Raw genomic sequence first — 16,071 nt, 5'->3', positions numbered from 1 at the left:
AGCTTTCCCAAGCTGTTCAGCATCCTGCTTAGGAGCGAGGGGGAAACAGGCTGTATGTGTGTGTGTGTGTGTGTAATGGTGTGTGTGTTTGTGTGTGTGTGTGTGTATATATATGTAATGGGGCAGGGTAGGGAGTGGGGAGTGGGGATGGGTGATAGACTTTTTTTCTAGTGGTAAATCCTACCCAACAAACCCCCAAACCAAGGAGCCACACAGAGTGCGCTGGATTATAGTGGGTTCAAGTCATTTATTTTTAGATGGTACCAGCATGTTTGGTTCTGGAGTCCAATCCCCAAATTTCAGAAAAATAAACTAATGAGAACCACATGCACTATGTGAAGGCCATTCCGACGTGTCTGTGATCATGCGTCGAGTGGGCATAGAATACAGACCAGGAGCCCTTGGCGCGGCGCAGGGCCTCCCTCCTCGGACAGCTGACAGCCTCTGGCTCCGAGCCCTCATTTGGGACGGGGGAGAGGGCTGAGGCCCGGCCATTAGGACCCTGTCCCTTTATGGCCCTGGGCCCCTTATTGCTACATTTGCTACTTTGCTACTTTATGGCCCCTGGGTTGTACCCAGGGGATGCCTTACCAGTGGGTGGTACTAATGAGTAGGCTGCTGGCGTCTGCCATTGCCATGGTTACATGAACACAGACCTCTCTTCAGAGGGTCCTGAGGTGAGTTCTCAGGGATTCATTTGGCCACTTTTTGATTGTGCCACACATGGTCCTTGCTACATACTCAGCTCAGACAGCCCTTTTGGAGGCTGGTGGCATGTTACGTTCCCCCGCAGGACTTTCCAGCTCCTGGACTTTGCTGGAACACCTCCCTTCAATATGTTCCGCAAGGCCCAAAGACCAACAGCCCTCCATTCTTTCCAGCTTCTGGGAAGGCTCGCTAGTGGTGGTTTTTGAAGCCCATGCACCTGGAGCATAATGCGAGGGGGGCGTTTTTAGAAAAACATCAACTTCTACAACTAGCCGAGGAGCCGGGTGGGTGGCAGCTGCTGCTTCAAGCCCTGCTGGTGAGGTAGTTTGGACACAACAGGGGCCCTGCTACAGGGAAAGGCCCTGCTACAGGGGAAGGCCCTGCTACAGGGAAAGGCCCTGCTACAGGGAAGGCCCTGCTACAGGGAAAGGCCCTGCTACAGGGAAAGGCCCTGGAGCGTGCCTCGTCCAACAAGCGACTCAGAGTGGGGAGAGGTCCCTCCCGGGTGCCGGCCCTTGGCAGGGGTTGGTCTGGAGCACGATGCAGCTGACTGCACTGGTGGCCTAGACCCTGCTGCTTTCCTGGGGCACAGCAACCCCTTCCCAGCAGAACAGAGTATCCCTTCCTAGAAGGGCAGGAGCCCTCTCTCCAGCCCAGAGAGCCCCTGCTGCTCTGGTCAGGCCCTCTGGCTGCTGCTGGGCACTCACATGTGCCAACCTACAAGCTTTACTCTTCCCATGTAGGCAAAGTCTATGGCGGTCAGATGCCCAATGCCTGGTGCCTGTGTGTCTGCCCTGATGGGTGGGTGGTCACTTCTGAGACTGCCCTGACGCTTTGGCTGTGGGGCGGCCAACATGGTATTTGCCCTGTGCATCCTTATCGGGAAGAATCCCAGATCCAGAGACCATGCCCAGTCAGGGGAGCTAAGGCAGGACAGGGCAAAAAAAGCAAAGTTTATTTTGCTACAGAATTGCCTTCGAAAGTCTAATTCTGGTCTGAATTTTTGGCTGTGTCCACCAGGCCAACGGGGAACTGACCAAGATCAGATTTTCCAAGTGTACTTGCATTCTAAGGTCTGCACGGTAGACTGACCTTGGACTAGCCCGCTTGGATGGAGCAATCCTGTTCTACCCCCCATTTCTGGGTGTGATCTGCTGGGTGGTACGTGGTGGCAGTCACAAGACCGAACATGCCTTGGTTGGGAGGCGGGCTGAGGGGGGTTATTGCTCTGGGTTTGAATCCATCTGAAGCGCCCTTATGTCTGTCAAGCCGGCTGGATGTCCCCAGAGGTGTCTGGAAGCCTTCAGCCTGCTCCATCTCAGGGCTGCAGTCCATCTGGCTCTGGGTGGGCCTTCTGGGGACCTCCAAGGTGGGTCAAGCCTCAGGAGCTGCAGCCAGGGGGTCACAGAAGTCCTGGCCAGGGAGACTACCCCTGCCCTGGCTGCAGCCACGAGGAAGGACAGGAGGCAGCCAGCCCCTTGCCCTCGATAACTGAGGGCACAGAGGCACCTGCTGTTCTAGAACTGCCTTTGCCCACCTACCCTGTGTGTCAGTGTCAGCATAGCCTGGGCACCTCGGCAGGGAATAGCTTCCTCTGGGCAATGCTGGGTGCAGAGGAACATGATCGGGAATTTTGTTCTGAAACAGGAGGTCTGTGTGAAAAGCAAGGGGACAAAAAAAGGATGGGACGAGAAGAGGAGGGGTCAGAAGACCCCACACTATGGGAGCGGGCTTCACCAAACTCATTTACTCATCAAGCAGTGGCCAGCTGTCTGCCAGGGGCCAGGTTCTGAGCCCAGGTTGTGTGGCACGAGGGGGAGGGAGTGTCTTCCCAGAATCTGGGTCTACAGCCCCCGCTTTGGAGGCACTCTGAGGACTCAACATAATGTCTCTAATTTCCACTGTACCGAGAAGGGAGAGCAAACACTGCCATGGGGGAAACTGAGGCGCAGGGGTCAAGAACCCACCACGGTCCAACTGTAATCACGACTCCTCATGCCCTCGGTGGCCCCGCTGGGAGGGATGGAAGCTGGTGCCCCGGGGACAGGGCACGAAGGTGGGCTTGGAAAGATGGTCCTGGGGGAGCACCCAGGAATCGGCATCTGCAAACAAGCTTATGAGCCTCACCGGCTGGTGAAATTGCCCACACAAGTAAAGAAATACCAGTGATTGCTGTTTTGCTTCGGTGTTTGCTGTTTATACACTCCCAAGGGAGACTTTTCACCTCCGGCCAGAATAGATCAAAGGAGGATGGTCATAGCAGGTGTGGAGGCGGGGGTGAGTGTCTGAATTCAAAAGCACGTTGCTTACACAGCTCTGTCGGAGGGCTCATGGGAGTCACAACGATGACAGCGACAACAATGAGCCTAATAGCTACCATTTGCAAAACACCTACTACGCGCCAGGCACCCGACTCGGTGCCCTGTATCACTCCCTCACAGCCAGTGGGCGGATGGTCATTTGCAGGCTGAGCTCTGTGCTGGCATTGCCCTGTGATGATTGGCATTGTGGAGGGCAAAGCCTTTGCTGGGCCGCCAGAGGACCACTGGGCCCTGGCCTCGCTTCTGGGCACAGATTCTGCCCCAGCTTCAGACACAACTGAGACCTGGCCGCAGGGGCCCAGCCACTCCTGGGACTGCCAGCCTGGGGCCCAGCCCCTCCACCTGGGACCCTCCCAGCTCCCACCTGGAGCTGCCGGAGGGGAGGATCCCAATGGGCCCCAAGTTCACCGCTACGTTTATTTTGAGTAAGACACGCGGGGACACACCACGGAGCAAGGGGCCACAACAGAATAAATTATGAAATAATAAAAAATGTAAAAGATGGTCAGAACCTTCACGGCTGTTAAACCACAAGCTCTTTCATCAACACCAGTGCTTCCTCTGGTATTGGACCCTCGAGACGTGTGGCAGGATCAGAGGGCAGCCGCCAACGCCTGTGGAGACCTCCTTGAAAGGTGGCCTCCGAGGGGGTTGGAAGAACTTGAGGTGCTGCAGTGCAGGAGATGGCTCAGTGCTGACGGTGTGATTGGGGCGAGTGGCGTGAGGGCAGCCCGGCCCCGGCTCCTTGCACGCAGCGGCCGCAGAGATGTGGGAGGCAGGAGGCGGGAGGTGGTTGGGACACAGTGGTGTAACTAGGGGGTGCCGCGGGTGCACCAGCGAGGCGGTGGGGTGCAATACTGGATGCGCTCAGGGCCAGGGGTCCTCTTGAGTTTGCTGGAAGGCGTGATCCCCCAGACGGCGGGAGGAGTGATGACAGCCAGAATCTAACCTCAGCTGACAGTCACAACGGGAGTCCCACCGGGTGCTCTGCCCTGAACGTGTTAGGGGCCGTGACCCCCTAGAGAGTGGGGTGTCGGCACACGACTATACAAGGAAGAGAGGGTTGTAAACAGGGGCCTCAACCTGGCCGACCCCAGGCTCCGTGGACTCTCCTTCTGGCCTCCCTCTGGATCACCCACCGCGTCTCCCCACCGTTGCCCATCACGGCCCTCACTCTTTCTCTTTCACAGTGACCAAATCTCCCCGCAGGGAAGCTCTGTCTGCAGATGTGGAGCGCAGCCGGCTGCCCGCGTGGTCCTCGGGCCCGGGCCCTGCGGGGGGCACCGTCAGGAGGACTGCATCAGGCCGGTGAGGCGCTTGCCCGCCAGCGACTTTCCCTGCAGAGACAGCGACACAGGGGCACCACAGGCGCACACACACAGAGGACAGACACAGAGAGCCAGACGGGTGGATTAATTGTTGGCACGAGCCACGAGGCCAAACGACTTAACTCACCAACCCCTTTCATCTCTCGGTTTGGGAGCCTTAACCACAGACAACTGAACAACCAGGTCTTTGGGGCAGGTTAGGGGGTGAGGGTGTGTCGCTGGTACACTTTTGGGGGCGTGGGGATTTTACTTACCCCAAACCTTTAGGCAGAGTGTCTCTTAATGCCTGTGGGCTGCCCCTGAACTTGATTTTATCCAAGTGAGGAAGGAAAGGTGGCCTGGGGACTAGTAAGATCACGGGGGGTGGGTTGACCCAAACAGATGATGGCTAAGAATCTGGGTGACTGGGAACTAATGAATTAACTAGTCAGAAGAAGGCAGAAGACCTAGGAATCCTGTTTAAAATGCAGGATTGAGCTCTCCTTGGGTCCTCCTGACAACCTGTTCTGGGACTGGGAAGGTCTGGGGGCGCTGCCGAGGCTTGGAGCCTGGGCTGCAGGACACAGGGCAATACACTCCTTGGTCCCCATCTCTGGTACCCAGAGGCTGACTTTGATGATTCCATATCAGGAAGTCTTACAAGCCCTTCACTTACAAACTATGAAGCCGTTCTTGTCCTTTCAAAAACAAAAAGGATGATCTCTATCGTGAGGCCTGGTACATGGGGCATAGAGGTCCTGAGAGAGGCCAGTTGTTCACATGCCCGGGAGGAGCCTCTGATGTGGGACTGGGCACCAACAGGAGGATGGGGAAGGCTCAGTCCTCTGCTTATTTCCCTATAGCCATAGTCTGCGCCCATTCCCTGCTCACCCTCTTCAGAAATCCATAGCATTGGACAGGCGTCTAGAGGAGAGTATGGCTGGACCCAAGCAGATTGATCACTGTGTCTGAGAAAACACTCAGAACCCATCTTAATATTGACAGTGGGTCAGCGCCATCTGCCTAGGGTAGCACGTGGTCGCTCATCAGCACGGGCTGCAGCGTTTGGTAGCGTGAGGTTTCAAGGGCCAGCAATCCCTCATGTTCATTTCCAAGTGGGGTGTGAGGGCTCATCTTGTTTACTGGGCTTGGCTGCATGTAAGCTGGATGTAATTAAAAAAAATTGATCAGGTTTGTGAAGCCTGGTAGGGTACTCAATAAACCTGCTGATTGATGAATTGATGCATAATGGGCATTTCCAACAAACGAACAACATGGGCTGTGAGTTTGCTGGATGCAGGACAACATGTCATCTGGCTTAGCTCTCCACGGAGGGACGTGCCAGCTTGACTTTGAGAATTCCGATGGCAGGGACAGGAGCTTGTCCAGAAATGCAAATGCTCTCAGGGGCAGTTGGGAAGTCTGCATCTACCTCCCCTTTGCTCTGTTTTTCTCCTTTCATGCCTCATGTTTGCTGCTAGTGAGACAAAACTTTTCATTTTTTTCTTCCCTACAGACACACACACACACACACACACACACACACACACACACAATCTCCCCATCAGCAACCTTATCCCCATCAGCAACCTTATAGTGAATCTTCAGATACACTAAACTTAGCCTGCAGCCGGATACATTTATACTGGGCTACGAATTTTTTAATCAGATTTTTTTTTTTTAATCCTAGAGGGTTTCAAGTGCCAGTCTTTGCAAGTCACTAAAAGCAGGATGGCTACTCCTCTGTGTGGAGTGAGTTAGGTACAACAGTAGCTCACAGATGCCAGAGGCTGACTGCCGAGGACTCCCTCCAGCCCTGGTTCTAAAGCACACATGGAGCCGGGACTTTCCTTGACTGCCTTTCTTACGTGGAGCTGCAGGCGTTTGTCATCCAGGTGGTGGACCTGGGAATGGGCCTTCTTCATGTAGTCCTGAAGGTAGGAAGCATGGGGAAATGTGGAGCTGATGAGTCTAGGGGCCTCCTGGTACGCGGGCTCTACCAAACCTCCCCCAGCTCCTTTCACCCTTTTCCATCCCTGCTCACGTGAAAGGCACCAAGGAATGCTGCTTTCCTCTAGGGTACTGCTTATTGCTGTGGAAACCACACACCAAATACCAGCTCCTCCCCCCTCCTTCCATCCCTCCTCTACCAGGCCACAAATTACACATGGTGTACCCAAATATATTTCCAGGTTTGCCATACAATGGCATTTGGGGCTCTGATTTAGCTGGCGGGTGTGAAAAAAAGGAATCACTAAAGCTTCTAAATAACAGTCCGTTGCCAGTGCGGATGTTAAAAGCCCAGAGACAAAGAGGGTGAGGTTTACCAGGCATCCAAACCCTCATTACAGCTTCATTCTCATTAGTGAGGTCATTTTGGCTGGAGAAGGGGCTGTGGTTGAGGGAGGTTAGAGGTTCTGTTTCTGGATGATTGTGTGTCTGTCTGTTTTAGGTGGATTTGGCCCTGAGGATCCCTACCCTCCACACCTCCCAGTTCCGTAAAGCGGGCTGGGCTGGGAGGCGTTAATTAATCTCTTCCTGCCTAAGTCCCGGAGCTCAGCCTCACAGCTCTGACTGCAAAGACCTGTGGCCAGCCCATCAATCCTTCCCCTCCCCTCCCCCAGCTGCTTGCAGCGCTTCACAGTTGGGGGCGGAGCTGCAGCTGACAGCCCGGAGGGAGAAAACACCCTGAGATTGTTCCCAACCTCGAAGCCATCCAGGTGGTACTCCGTGGCATTTCTGTCTCCCTCTCCCGCTCCTGCCCTCACACATTTACCAAATGCCCGTTCTGCTGCTAAAGGAGGTCATGATGGCTCAGGTCGGCTCAGGGGGCAGCTCAGCCCAGCCGCAATCTGTTCACTAGGCAGTGACCTCGTGGGTGAGGCTGGAAGGTGGTTACTCATGCAGGGTGCAGGCAAGGCTAGATGCTGGCCTCAGGCTTTGGGGAAGAAATCCTGCAATCACACTGGCTCAGCAGCTGCCTGTCTTCTGAAGAGCTGAGGCTCTTATAATTTTCAGGGATCAAAGTGAAACCTGACAGCAGAGGCTACCGGTGTTCAGAGATGAGCTGCCCCAAGGTGTATGCTGCTAGGGGCTTGCTGGGAGCTCCTAGCTACTGCTCTGCGCACAGAGAGGAGAGCTCCCACCCTGCACCTTCTAGGGGTCTTTCCTTTCTCCTCTTCACCCCCATCCTTGCCTCCAGTTTGGACGGTTCTGCAGGAGACACTTAGGAAGGGGAGTGGTAATTCTGCCTTTGCCTGGCATCTTGCTTAGTTACAGGGAAAGGAATTTTTTCAGGGTGTGAATGTGTGCTGTTCCTCAATGCTGGTCAGTTGGGAACAGATCATGGTGCCAGGAAACTGCAGCCAGCTCAGCCTGAGGCCTTGGCGTAGCTGAGCGAAGCAGCTGAAGGTGGTTGAAAATGCTATTAGCAGAGGCAGCCTTTGTCCAAGTGAAAAAATATACAGTGATTAAGAACTGAGCTGCAGAAGGTACATTCCAGAGACAGCAAAGCTTTGCATTCAGACAAAGTACTTTTCACCTTCGAGACATTTGGCCAAGTTTAATCCAATAGAATTTGTGATCCTTCAATTTCATGGACCGCAGGCTCAGTGCTGGGTTCACAAACACCCACACGTTCAATTCCCACCCTCCACCCTGACTAATCATTTCAGCTCTGCAGCCATCCTGATGGCTAGAAGCCTGGAAGAAGGTGGTCACGGAATCCTTTGTTTCTAAAAGGAAGTGCACAAAAGGAATGGTTCCCTTTTGTGAGGTGCTTCAGGAAAAATCGACATGCTGCTTGACATGCTGTGGCTCTGTGCATCGCACTTCCAGATATTAATCAACAAAGCATGCACCATCCGGGTTACCAAGAGCTTTCGCCACTCACTTACCTGAGAGACTGACGCTAACCTCTTTGGCTGAGAGAAGGGCTGTGGCTCAGAGAGTAGCCCTGGGGGTCACATGGCATACTGGGGGCAGCGGAGCCAAGCACTAGTGGCTCAGGCAGGACCTTTTTCAACTCTAAGAAAGTAGAGACATCTGAGCTGCTGCTGATTTGCTCAGATGACCTAAGACCAAAGTTACAGGTCTCAAGTCCACTAAGTCTAAACACATGCTATGAGGGGGATGGAAATCAACCGTGGTTGTCTCTAGCGGAGAGAGATGGAATTGACTGGAAAGGGGCATAAGGGAACTTTATAGGATGATGGGTGTAGGTTACACTGGTGCATACATTCCTCAGATTCATTGAACCATACATTTCAGATCTATTCATTTTGCCATGTGTAATTATGTTTCAGAAGAAAAAAAAGATTAGAAAAAAATCCAGCTATCACATCTCTGCTTTGAAATTTCCCACCCCTTACTCTTTTTCAGTTGCCGTCCCAGCAACTTCGCCTTTTGGCTAAATTCAAAGCTTCCCCCTCCAGTATAGGAGAAACCCAGATTCCTCTGCTAGGGGAACTAGAACTTGCAACAGAACTGATTTGTAACATGATTTCTAGTCTCCATAGATCCAAACGGATCACCTTGTGGTGACACACAGGCATTTTTCATCCCTGCTAATGAAGAATGGTGTTTTGCTGGGCTCACCAGGTGACCTCAGCAGGCAAGAAGTGGGAGGTCCCAGAGAGAAGCTGTCCTTTCAAGGAGGCTGAAAGTTACCTATGAGTAGACGATGCTCAAGTTCATAAATGATGAGTGTGTGTGAACTCACAGGCCTGTAGGGGACTTGCTGGGGAGATCCGTCAGCCCTAAGAGCCAGGTAGAAAGGAAAGGTCCCAGCTTGGGTTTGTTGGGAGGGGGAGGAGCCAGGGACTCCAGCCAACTCAGGACTGCCTGACATCATCGCGTGACTTCCCTGGAGGTTGGTCCCCCTGGTGCCGCCTTCTCCACTGAGCAAAGCAAAAGGGATGATTTCAAAAGGAAGTGTAAGGTATTCTGTGGCATCTCCTTTCTCAACGATGTTTAAAATTGGAGAGAGAGTGCCGTTTGCTTGGGATAGTTTAGAGGGCTAGAAGCTCTGGCAGGGGATGGTAGGAAAACCCATACTTGATGGAGAATAATTTGAAAACACTGCAACTCTCCTCTTTCATCAACAGCAAGATGGGCAGATGAGATGGGAACCAGCCAATGGTTACACATGGCTGATCCATGGCAGAGCTAGGCTGGAGCAGCATCCAGGAAGCAGAGGCTGCTTCTGGCTTTCTCACTCTTCAGGGAAGGGGGAGGGGGTGTGGGGGGGGTGCCCTGTGACAAGATCCATTCCTGAGGTCTGTATTACTCCTGGGTCCTTGCCAAGCTTTCTGATCTCTCTCAGGAGCTGAAGGGCATTTTATTTGGTATTGAAATATTCTCTTTATTTGACTTTTAAAAAAATAGGATACCACAGACATCCGAGACGCAGCCGGGCCGGTGACTCGGCTGTGGGTGGCGCCCCGGAGTCCGGGTAGGCAGCAGGACGCTCTCCGAGGTCACCCCCGGGGAGAGCTGAGAGGCTGACACGGTCTTGGTCCTCCAGCCGGGTGTCAGGCCTGAGCCTCTGAGGTGGGAGAGCCAAGTTCAGGACATTGGTCCACCAGAGACCTCCCGGCCCCATGTAATATCAATCGGCAAGAGCTCTCCCAGAGATCTCCATCTCAGTGCTAAGACCCAGCTCCACTCAATGACCAGCAAGCTACAGTGCTGGACACCCCATGCCAAACAACTAGCAAGACAGGAACACAACCCCACCCATTAGCAGAGAGGCTGCCTAAAATCATACTAAGTTCACAGACACCCCAAAAACACACCACTGGACACAGTCCTGCCCACCAGAGAGACAAGATCCAGCCTCATCCATCAGAACACAGGCACCAGTCCCCTCCACCAGGAAGTCTACACAACCCACTGTACCAACCTTATCCACTGGGGGCAGACACCAAAAACAACAGAAAGTATGAACCTGCAGCCTGTGAAAAGGAGACCATAAACACAGTAAGTTAAGGAAAATGAGAAGACAGAGAAATACACAGCAGATGAAGGAGCAAGGTAAAAACCCACCAGACCAAACAAATGAAGAGGAAATAGGCAGTCTACCTGAAAAAGAATTCAGAGGAATGATAGTAAAGATGATCCAAAATCTTGGAAATAGAACAGAGAAAATACAAGAAACGTTTAACAAGGACCTAGAAGAACTAAAGAGGAGACAAGCAATGAAGACAACACAATAAATGAAACTAAAAATTCTCTAGAAGGAATCAATAGCAGAATAACTGAGGCAGAAGAATGGATAAGTGACCAGGAAGATAAAAGAGTGGAAAAAACTACCACAGAGCAGAATAAAGAAAAAAGAATGAAAAGAATTGAGGACAGTCTCAGAGACCTCTGGGACAACATTAACCGCACCAACATTCAAATTATAGGGGTCCCAGAAGAAGAAGAGAAAGAGAAAGGGACTGAGAAAATATTTGAAGAGATTACAGTTGAAAACTTCCTTAATATGGGAAAGGAAATAATCAAGTCCAGGAAGCGCAGAGAGTCCCACACAGGATAAATCCAAGCAGAAACACGCCAAGACACATATTAATCAAACTATCAAAATTAAATACAAAGAAAAAATATTAAGAGCAGCAAGGGAAAAGCAACAAATAACACACAAGGGAATCCCCATAAGGTTAACAGCTGATCTTTCAGCAGAAACTCTGCAAGCCAGAAAGGAGTGGCAGGACATATTTCAAGTGATGAAAGGGAAAAAAACTACACCAAGATTACTCTACCCAGGGCTTCCCTGGTGACGCAGTGGTTAAGAATCCGCCTGCCAGTGCAGGGGTTTTGGGTCCGAGCCCTGGTCCAGGAAGATCCCACATGACACAGAGCAGCTACGTCTGTGTGCCACAACTACTGAGCCTGTGAGCCACAACTACTGAAACCCGCATGCCTAGAGCCCATGCTCCACAACAAGAGAAGCCACTGCCACAAAAAGCCCGCGCACCGCAACGAAGAGTAGCCCCCGTTTGCCACAACTAAAGAAAACCCGCTCACAGCAACGAAGACACAACGCAGCCAAAAATAAATAAATAAATAAATAAATAAATAATTAAAAAAAAGATTACTCTACCCAGCAGGGATCTTATTCAGATTCGATGGAGAAATTAAAACCTTTACAGATAAGCAAAAGCTAAGAGAATTCAGCACGACCAATCAGCTTTACAACAAATGCTAAAGGAACTTCTCTAGGACAGAAACACAAGAGACAATAACAAACCCAAAACAATTAAGAAAATGGTAATAGGAACATACATATCAATAACTACCTTAAATGTAAATGGATCAAATCTTCCAACCAAAGACATAGACTGGCTGAATGGATAAAAACACAAGACCCGTATATATGCTGTCTACAAGAGACCTACCTCAGACCTAGGGGCACATACAGACTGAAAGTGAGGGGATGGAAAAAGATATTCCATGCAAATGGAAATCAAAAGGAAGCTGGAGTAGCAATTCTCATATCAGACAAAATGGACTTTAAATAAAGACTATTACAGGAGACAAAGAAGGACACTACATAATGATCAAGGGATCGATCCAAGAAGAAGATATAACAATTGTAAATATTTATGCACCCAACATAGGAGCATCTCAATACATAAGGCAAATGCTGATATCCATAAAAGGGGAAATCGACAGTAACACAGTCATAGTAGGGGACTTTAACACCTCACTTTCACCAATGGATGGATCAGGCAAAATGAAAATAAATAAGGAAACACAAGCTTTAAATGACACATTAAACAAGATGGACTTAATTGATATTTATAGGACATTCCATCCAAACACAACAGAATACAATTTCTTCTGAAGTGCTCATGGAACATTCTCCAAGATAGATCATATCTTGGGTCACAAATCAAGCCTTGGTAAATTTAAGAAAATTGAAATTGCATCAAGTATCTTTTCCAACCACAACACTAAGAGACTAGATGTCTATTACAGGAAAAAATCTGTAAAAAATACAAACACATGGAGGCTAAACAATACATTACTAAATAACCAACAGATCACTGAAGAAATCAAAGAGGAAATCAAAAAATACCTAGAAACAAATGACAATGAAAACACGATGACCCAAAACCTATGGGATGCAGCAAAAGCAGTTCTAAGAGGGAAGTTTATAGCAATATAATCCTACCTCAAGAAACATCTCAACTAAACAACCTAACTTTACATCTAAAGCAGTTAGAGAAAGAAGAACAAAAAACCCAAAGTTAGCAGAAGGAAAGAACTCATAAAGATCAGATCAGAAATAAATGAAAAAGAAATGAAGGAAACGATAGCAAAGATCAATAAAACTAAAAGCTGGTTCTTTGAGAAGATTAACAAAATTGATAAACCATTAGCCAGACTCATCAAGAAAAAAAGGGAGAAGACACAAATCAATAGAATTAGAAACGAAAAAGGAGAAGTCACAATCGACACTGCAGAAATACAAACATCATGAGAGATTACTACAAGGAACTATATGCCAATAAAATGGAAACCTGGAAGAAATGGACTAATTCTTAGAAAAGCACAACCTTCCGAGACTGAACCAGGAAGAAACAGGAAATATAAACAGACCAATCACAAGCACTGAAATTGAAACTGTGATTTAAAATCTTCCAACGAACAAAAGCCCAGGACCAGATGGCTTCACAGGCGAATTCTATCAAACATTTAGAGAAGAGCTAACACCTATCCTTCTCAAATTCTTCCAAAATATAGCAGAGGGAGGGACACTCCCAAACTCATTCTATGAAGTCACCATCACCCTGATACCAAAACCAGACAAGGATGTCACAAAGAAAGAAAACTACAGGCCAATACCACTGATGAACATAGATGCAAAAATCCTCAACAAAATGCTAGCAAACAGAATCCAACAGCACATTAAAAGGATCACACACCATGATCAAATGGGGTTTATCCCAGGAATGCAAGGATTCTTCAATATATGCAAATCAATGTGACACACCATATTAACAAATTGAAGGATAAAAGCCATATGATAATCTCAACAGATGCAGAAGAAACTTTTGACAAAATTCAACACCCACTTATGATAAAAACCCTCCAGAAAGTAGGCATAGAGGGAACTTACCTCAACATAGTAAAGGCCATCATTCTCAATGGTGAGAAACTGAAACCATTTCCACTAAGATCAGGAACAAGACAAGGTTGCCTCCTCTCACCACTCTTATTCAACATAGTTTTGGAAGTTTTAGCCACAGCAATCAGAGAAGAAAATAAAATAAAAGGAATCCAAATCGGAAAGGAGGAAGTAAAACTGTCACTGTTTGCAGATGACATGATACTATACATAGAGAATCCTAAAGGTGCTACCAGAAAACTACTACAGCTAATCAATGAATTTGGTAAAGTAGCAGGATACAAAATTAATGCACAGAAATCTCTTGCATTCCTATACACTAATGAAAAATCCGAAAGAGAAATTAAGGAAACACTCCCATTTACCATTGCAACAAAAAGAATAAATTACCTAGGAATAAACCTACCTAAGGAGACAAAAACCTGTATGCAGAAAACTATAAGACACTGATGAAAGAAATTAAAGATGATACAAAGAGATGGAGAGATATACCATGTTCTTGGATTGGAAGAATCAACATGGTGAAAATGACTACTACCCAAAGCAATCTACAGATTCGATGCAAACCCTATCAAACTACCAATGGCATTTTTCACAGAACTAGACCAAAAATTTCACAATTTGTATGGAAACACAAAAGACCCCAAATAGCAAAAGCAAACTTGAGAACGAAAAACGGAGCTGGAGGAATCAGGCTCCCTGACTTCAGACTATACTACAAAGCTACAGTAATCAAGACAATATGGTATATAGCTGATTCACTTTGTTATAAAGCAGAAAGTAACACACCATTGTAAAGCAATTATACTCCAATAAAGATGTTAAAAAAAAAAGACAGTATGGCACTGGCACAAAGTGGCCAGTGGAACAGGATAGAAAGCCCAGAGATAAACCCATGCACATATGGTCACCTTATCTTTGATAAGGGAGGCAAGAATATACAATGGAGTAAAGACAGCCTCTTCAATAAGTGGTGCTGGGAAAACTGGACAGCTACATGTAAAAGAATGAAATTAGAACACTCCCTAACACCATACACAAAAATAAACTCAAAATGGATTAAAGATCTAAGTGTAAGGCCAGACACTATCAAACTCTTAGAGGAAAACATAGGCAGAACACTCTATGACATAAATCACAGCAAGATCTTTTTGGACCCACCTCCTAGAGAAATGGAAATTAAAACAAAAATAAACAATGAACCCTAATAAACAATGGGACCTAATGAAACTTAAAAGCTTTTGCACAGCAAAGGAAACCATAAACAAGACGAAAAGACAACCCTCAGAATGGGAGAAAATATTTGCAAGTGAAGCAACTGACAAAGGATGAGTCTCCAAATATACAAGCAGCTCATGCAGCTCAATATCAAAAAAAAAAACAACCCAATCCAAAAGTGGGCAGAAGACCTAAACAGACATTTCTCCAAAGAAGATATACAGATTGCCAACAAACACATGAAAGGATGCTCAACATCACTAATCATTAGAGAAATGCAAATCAAAACTACAATGAGGTATCACCTCACACCGGTCAGGATGGCCAGCATCAAAAAATCTACAAACAATAAATGCTGGAGAGGGTGTGGAGTAAAGGGAACCCTCTTGCACTTTTGGTGGGAATATAAATTTATACAGCCGCTATGGAGAACAGTATGGAGGTTCCTTAAAAAACTAAAAATAGAACTACCATATGACCCAGTAATCCCAATACTGGGCAAATACCCTGAGAAAACCATAATTCAAAAAGAGTCATGTACCACAATGTTCACTGTAGCACTATTTACAATAGCCAGGACCTGGAAGCAACCTAAGTGTCCATCAACAGATGAATGGATAAAGAAGATGTGGTACATATATACAATGGAATATTACTCAGCCATAAAAAGAAATTGAGTTATCTGTAGTGAGGTGGATGGACCTAAAGACTGTCATACAGAGTGAAGTAAGTCAGAAAGAGAAAAACAAATACTGTATGCTAACACATATATATGGAATCTAAAAAAAAAGGTCATGAAGAACCTAGGGGCAGGACAGGAATAAAGACACAGACGTAGAGGATGGACTTGAGGACACAGTAGGGGGAAAGGTAAGCTGGGACGAAGTGAGAGAGTGGCATGGACATATATACACTACAAAATGTAAAATAGATAGCTAGTGGGAAGCAGCCGCATAGCACAGGGAGGTCAGCTCGGTGCTTTGTGACGACCTAGAGGGGTGGGACAGGGAGGGTGGGAGGGAGGCGCAAGAGGGAGGGCATATGGGGATATAGATATATATGTATAACTGATTCACTTCGTTATACAGCAGAAACTAACACACCATTCTAAAGCAATTATACTCCAATAAAGATGTTAAAAAAAAATAGGGTACCACAAACATAAAACAAAGCTTCCCCCCCCCCTTCAAATCAAGAGATAGGTGAAAATTGAATTATATTTAAAAAAAGCTCTCTGGATGAAGACTTAACATACATTAAACCTATGTAAAAAGTAAGGAATATGGTCAAAATATAAACAGTGGATTCTTTTGCAATAGCCCACCATCTTATGTACAGTAATATAAACAATCAGGTCTTTCCACGTCAATGGTGGGTCTATGGA

At 47.8% G+C, this 16,071-nt stretch overlaps 1 protein-coding gene across 3 annotated transcripts in view; it reads right to left on the bottom strand.

Annotated features, from left to right (window-relative positions):
• Positions 1 to 3,920: 3,920 nt before the first annotated feature.
• Positions 3,921 to 16,071, bottom strand: part of RGS6 (regulator of G protein signaling 6) — a 188,270-nt gene continuing 176,119 nt past the window's right edge. Inside the window, exon 15 of one of the 3 annotated variants that reach the window (XM_007454735.1) lies at positions 3,921 to 4,366. In XM_007454735.1, coding sequence (XP_007454797.1) covers positions 4,316 to 4,366 — 51 coding nt within the window. In that variant the 3' untranslated portion in view covers positions 3,921 to 4,315. The remainder of the gene's footprint in view (positions 4,367 to 16,071) is intronic. The other 2 variants (XM_007454733.1, XM_007454736.1) reach the window with 2 other exon arrangements.

Source organism: Lipotes vexillifer, unplaced genomic scaffold (assembly GCF_000442215.2).
Source record: "Lipotes vexillifer unplaced genomic scaffold, Lipotes_vexillifer_v1.1 scaffold1495, whole genome shotgun sequence".
Classification (NCBI taxonomy): domain Eukaryota; kingdom Metazoa; phylum Chordata; class Mammalia; order Artiodactyla; family Lipotidae; genus Lipotes; species Lipotes vexillifer.
The sequence above is the reverse complement of the archived record's forward strand: the minus strand, read 5'-3'. Positions and strand labels throughout refer to the sequence as shown.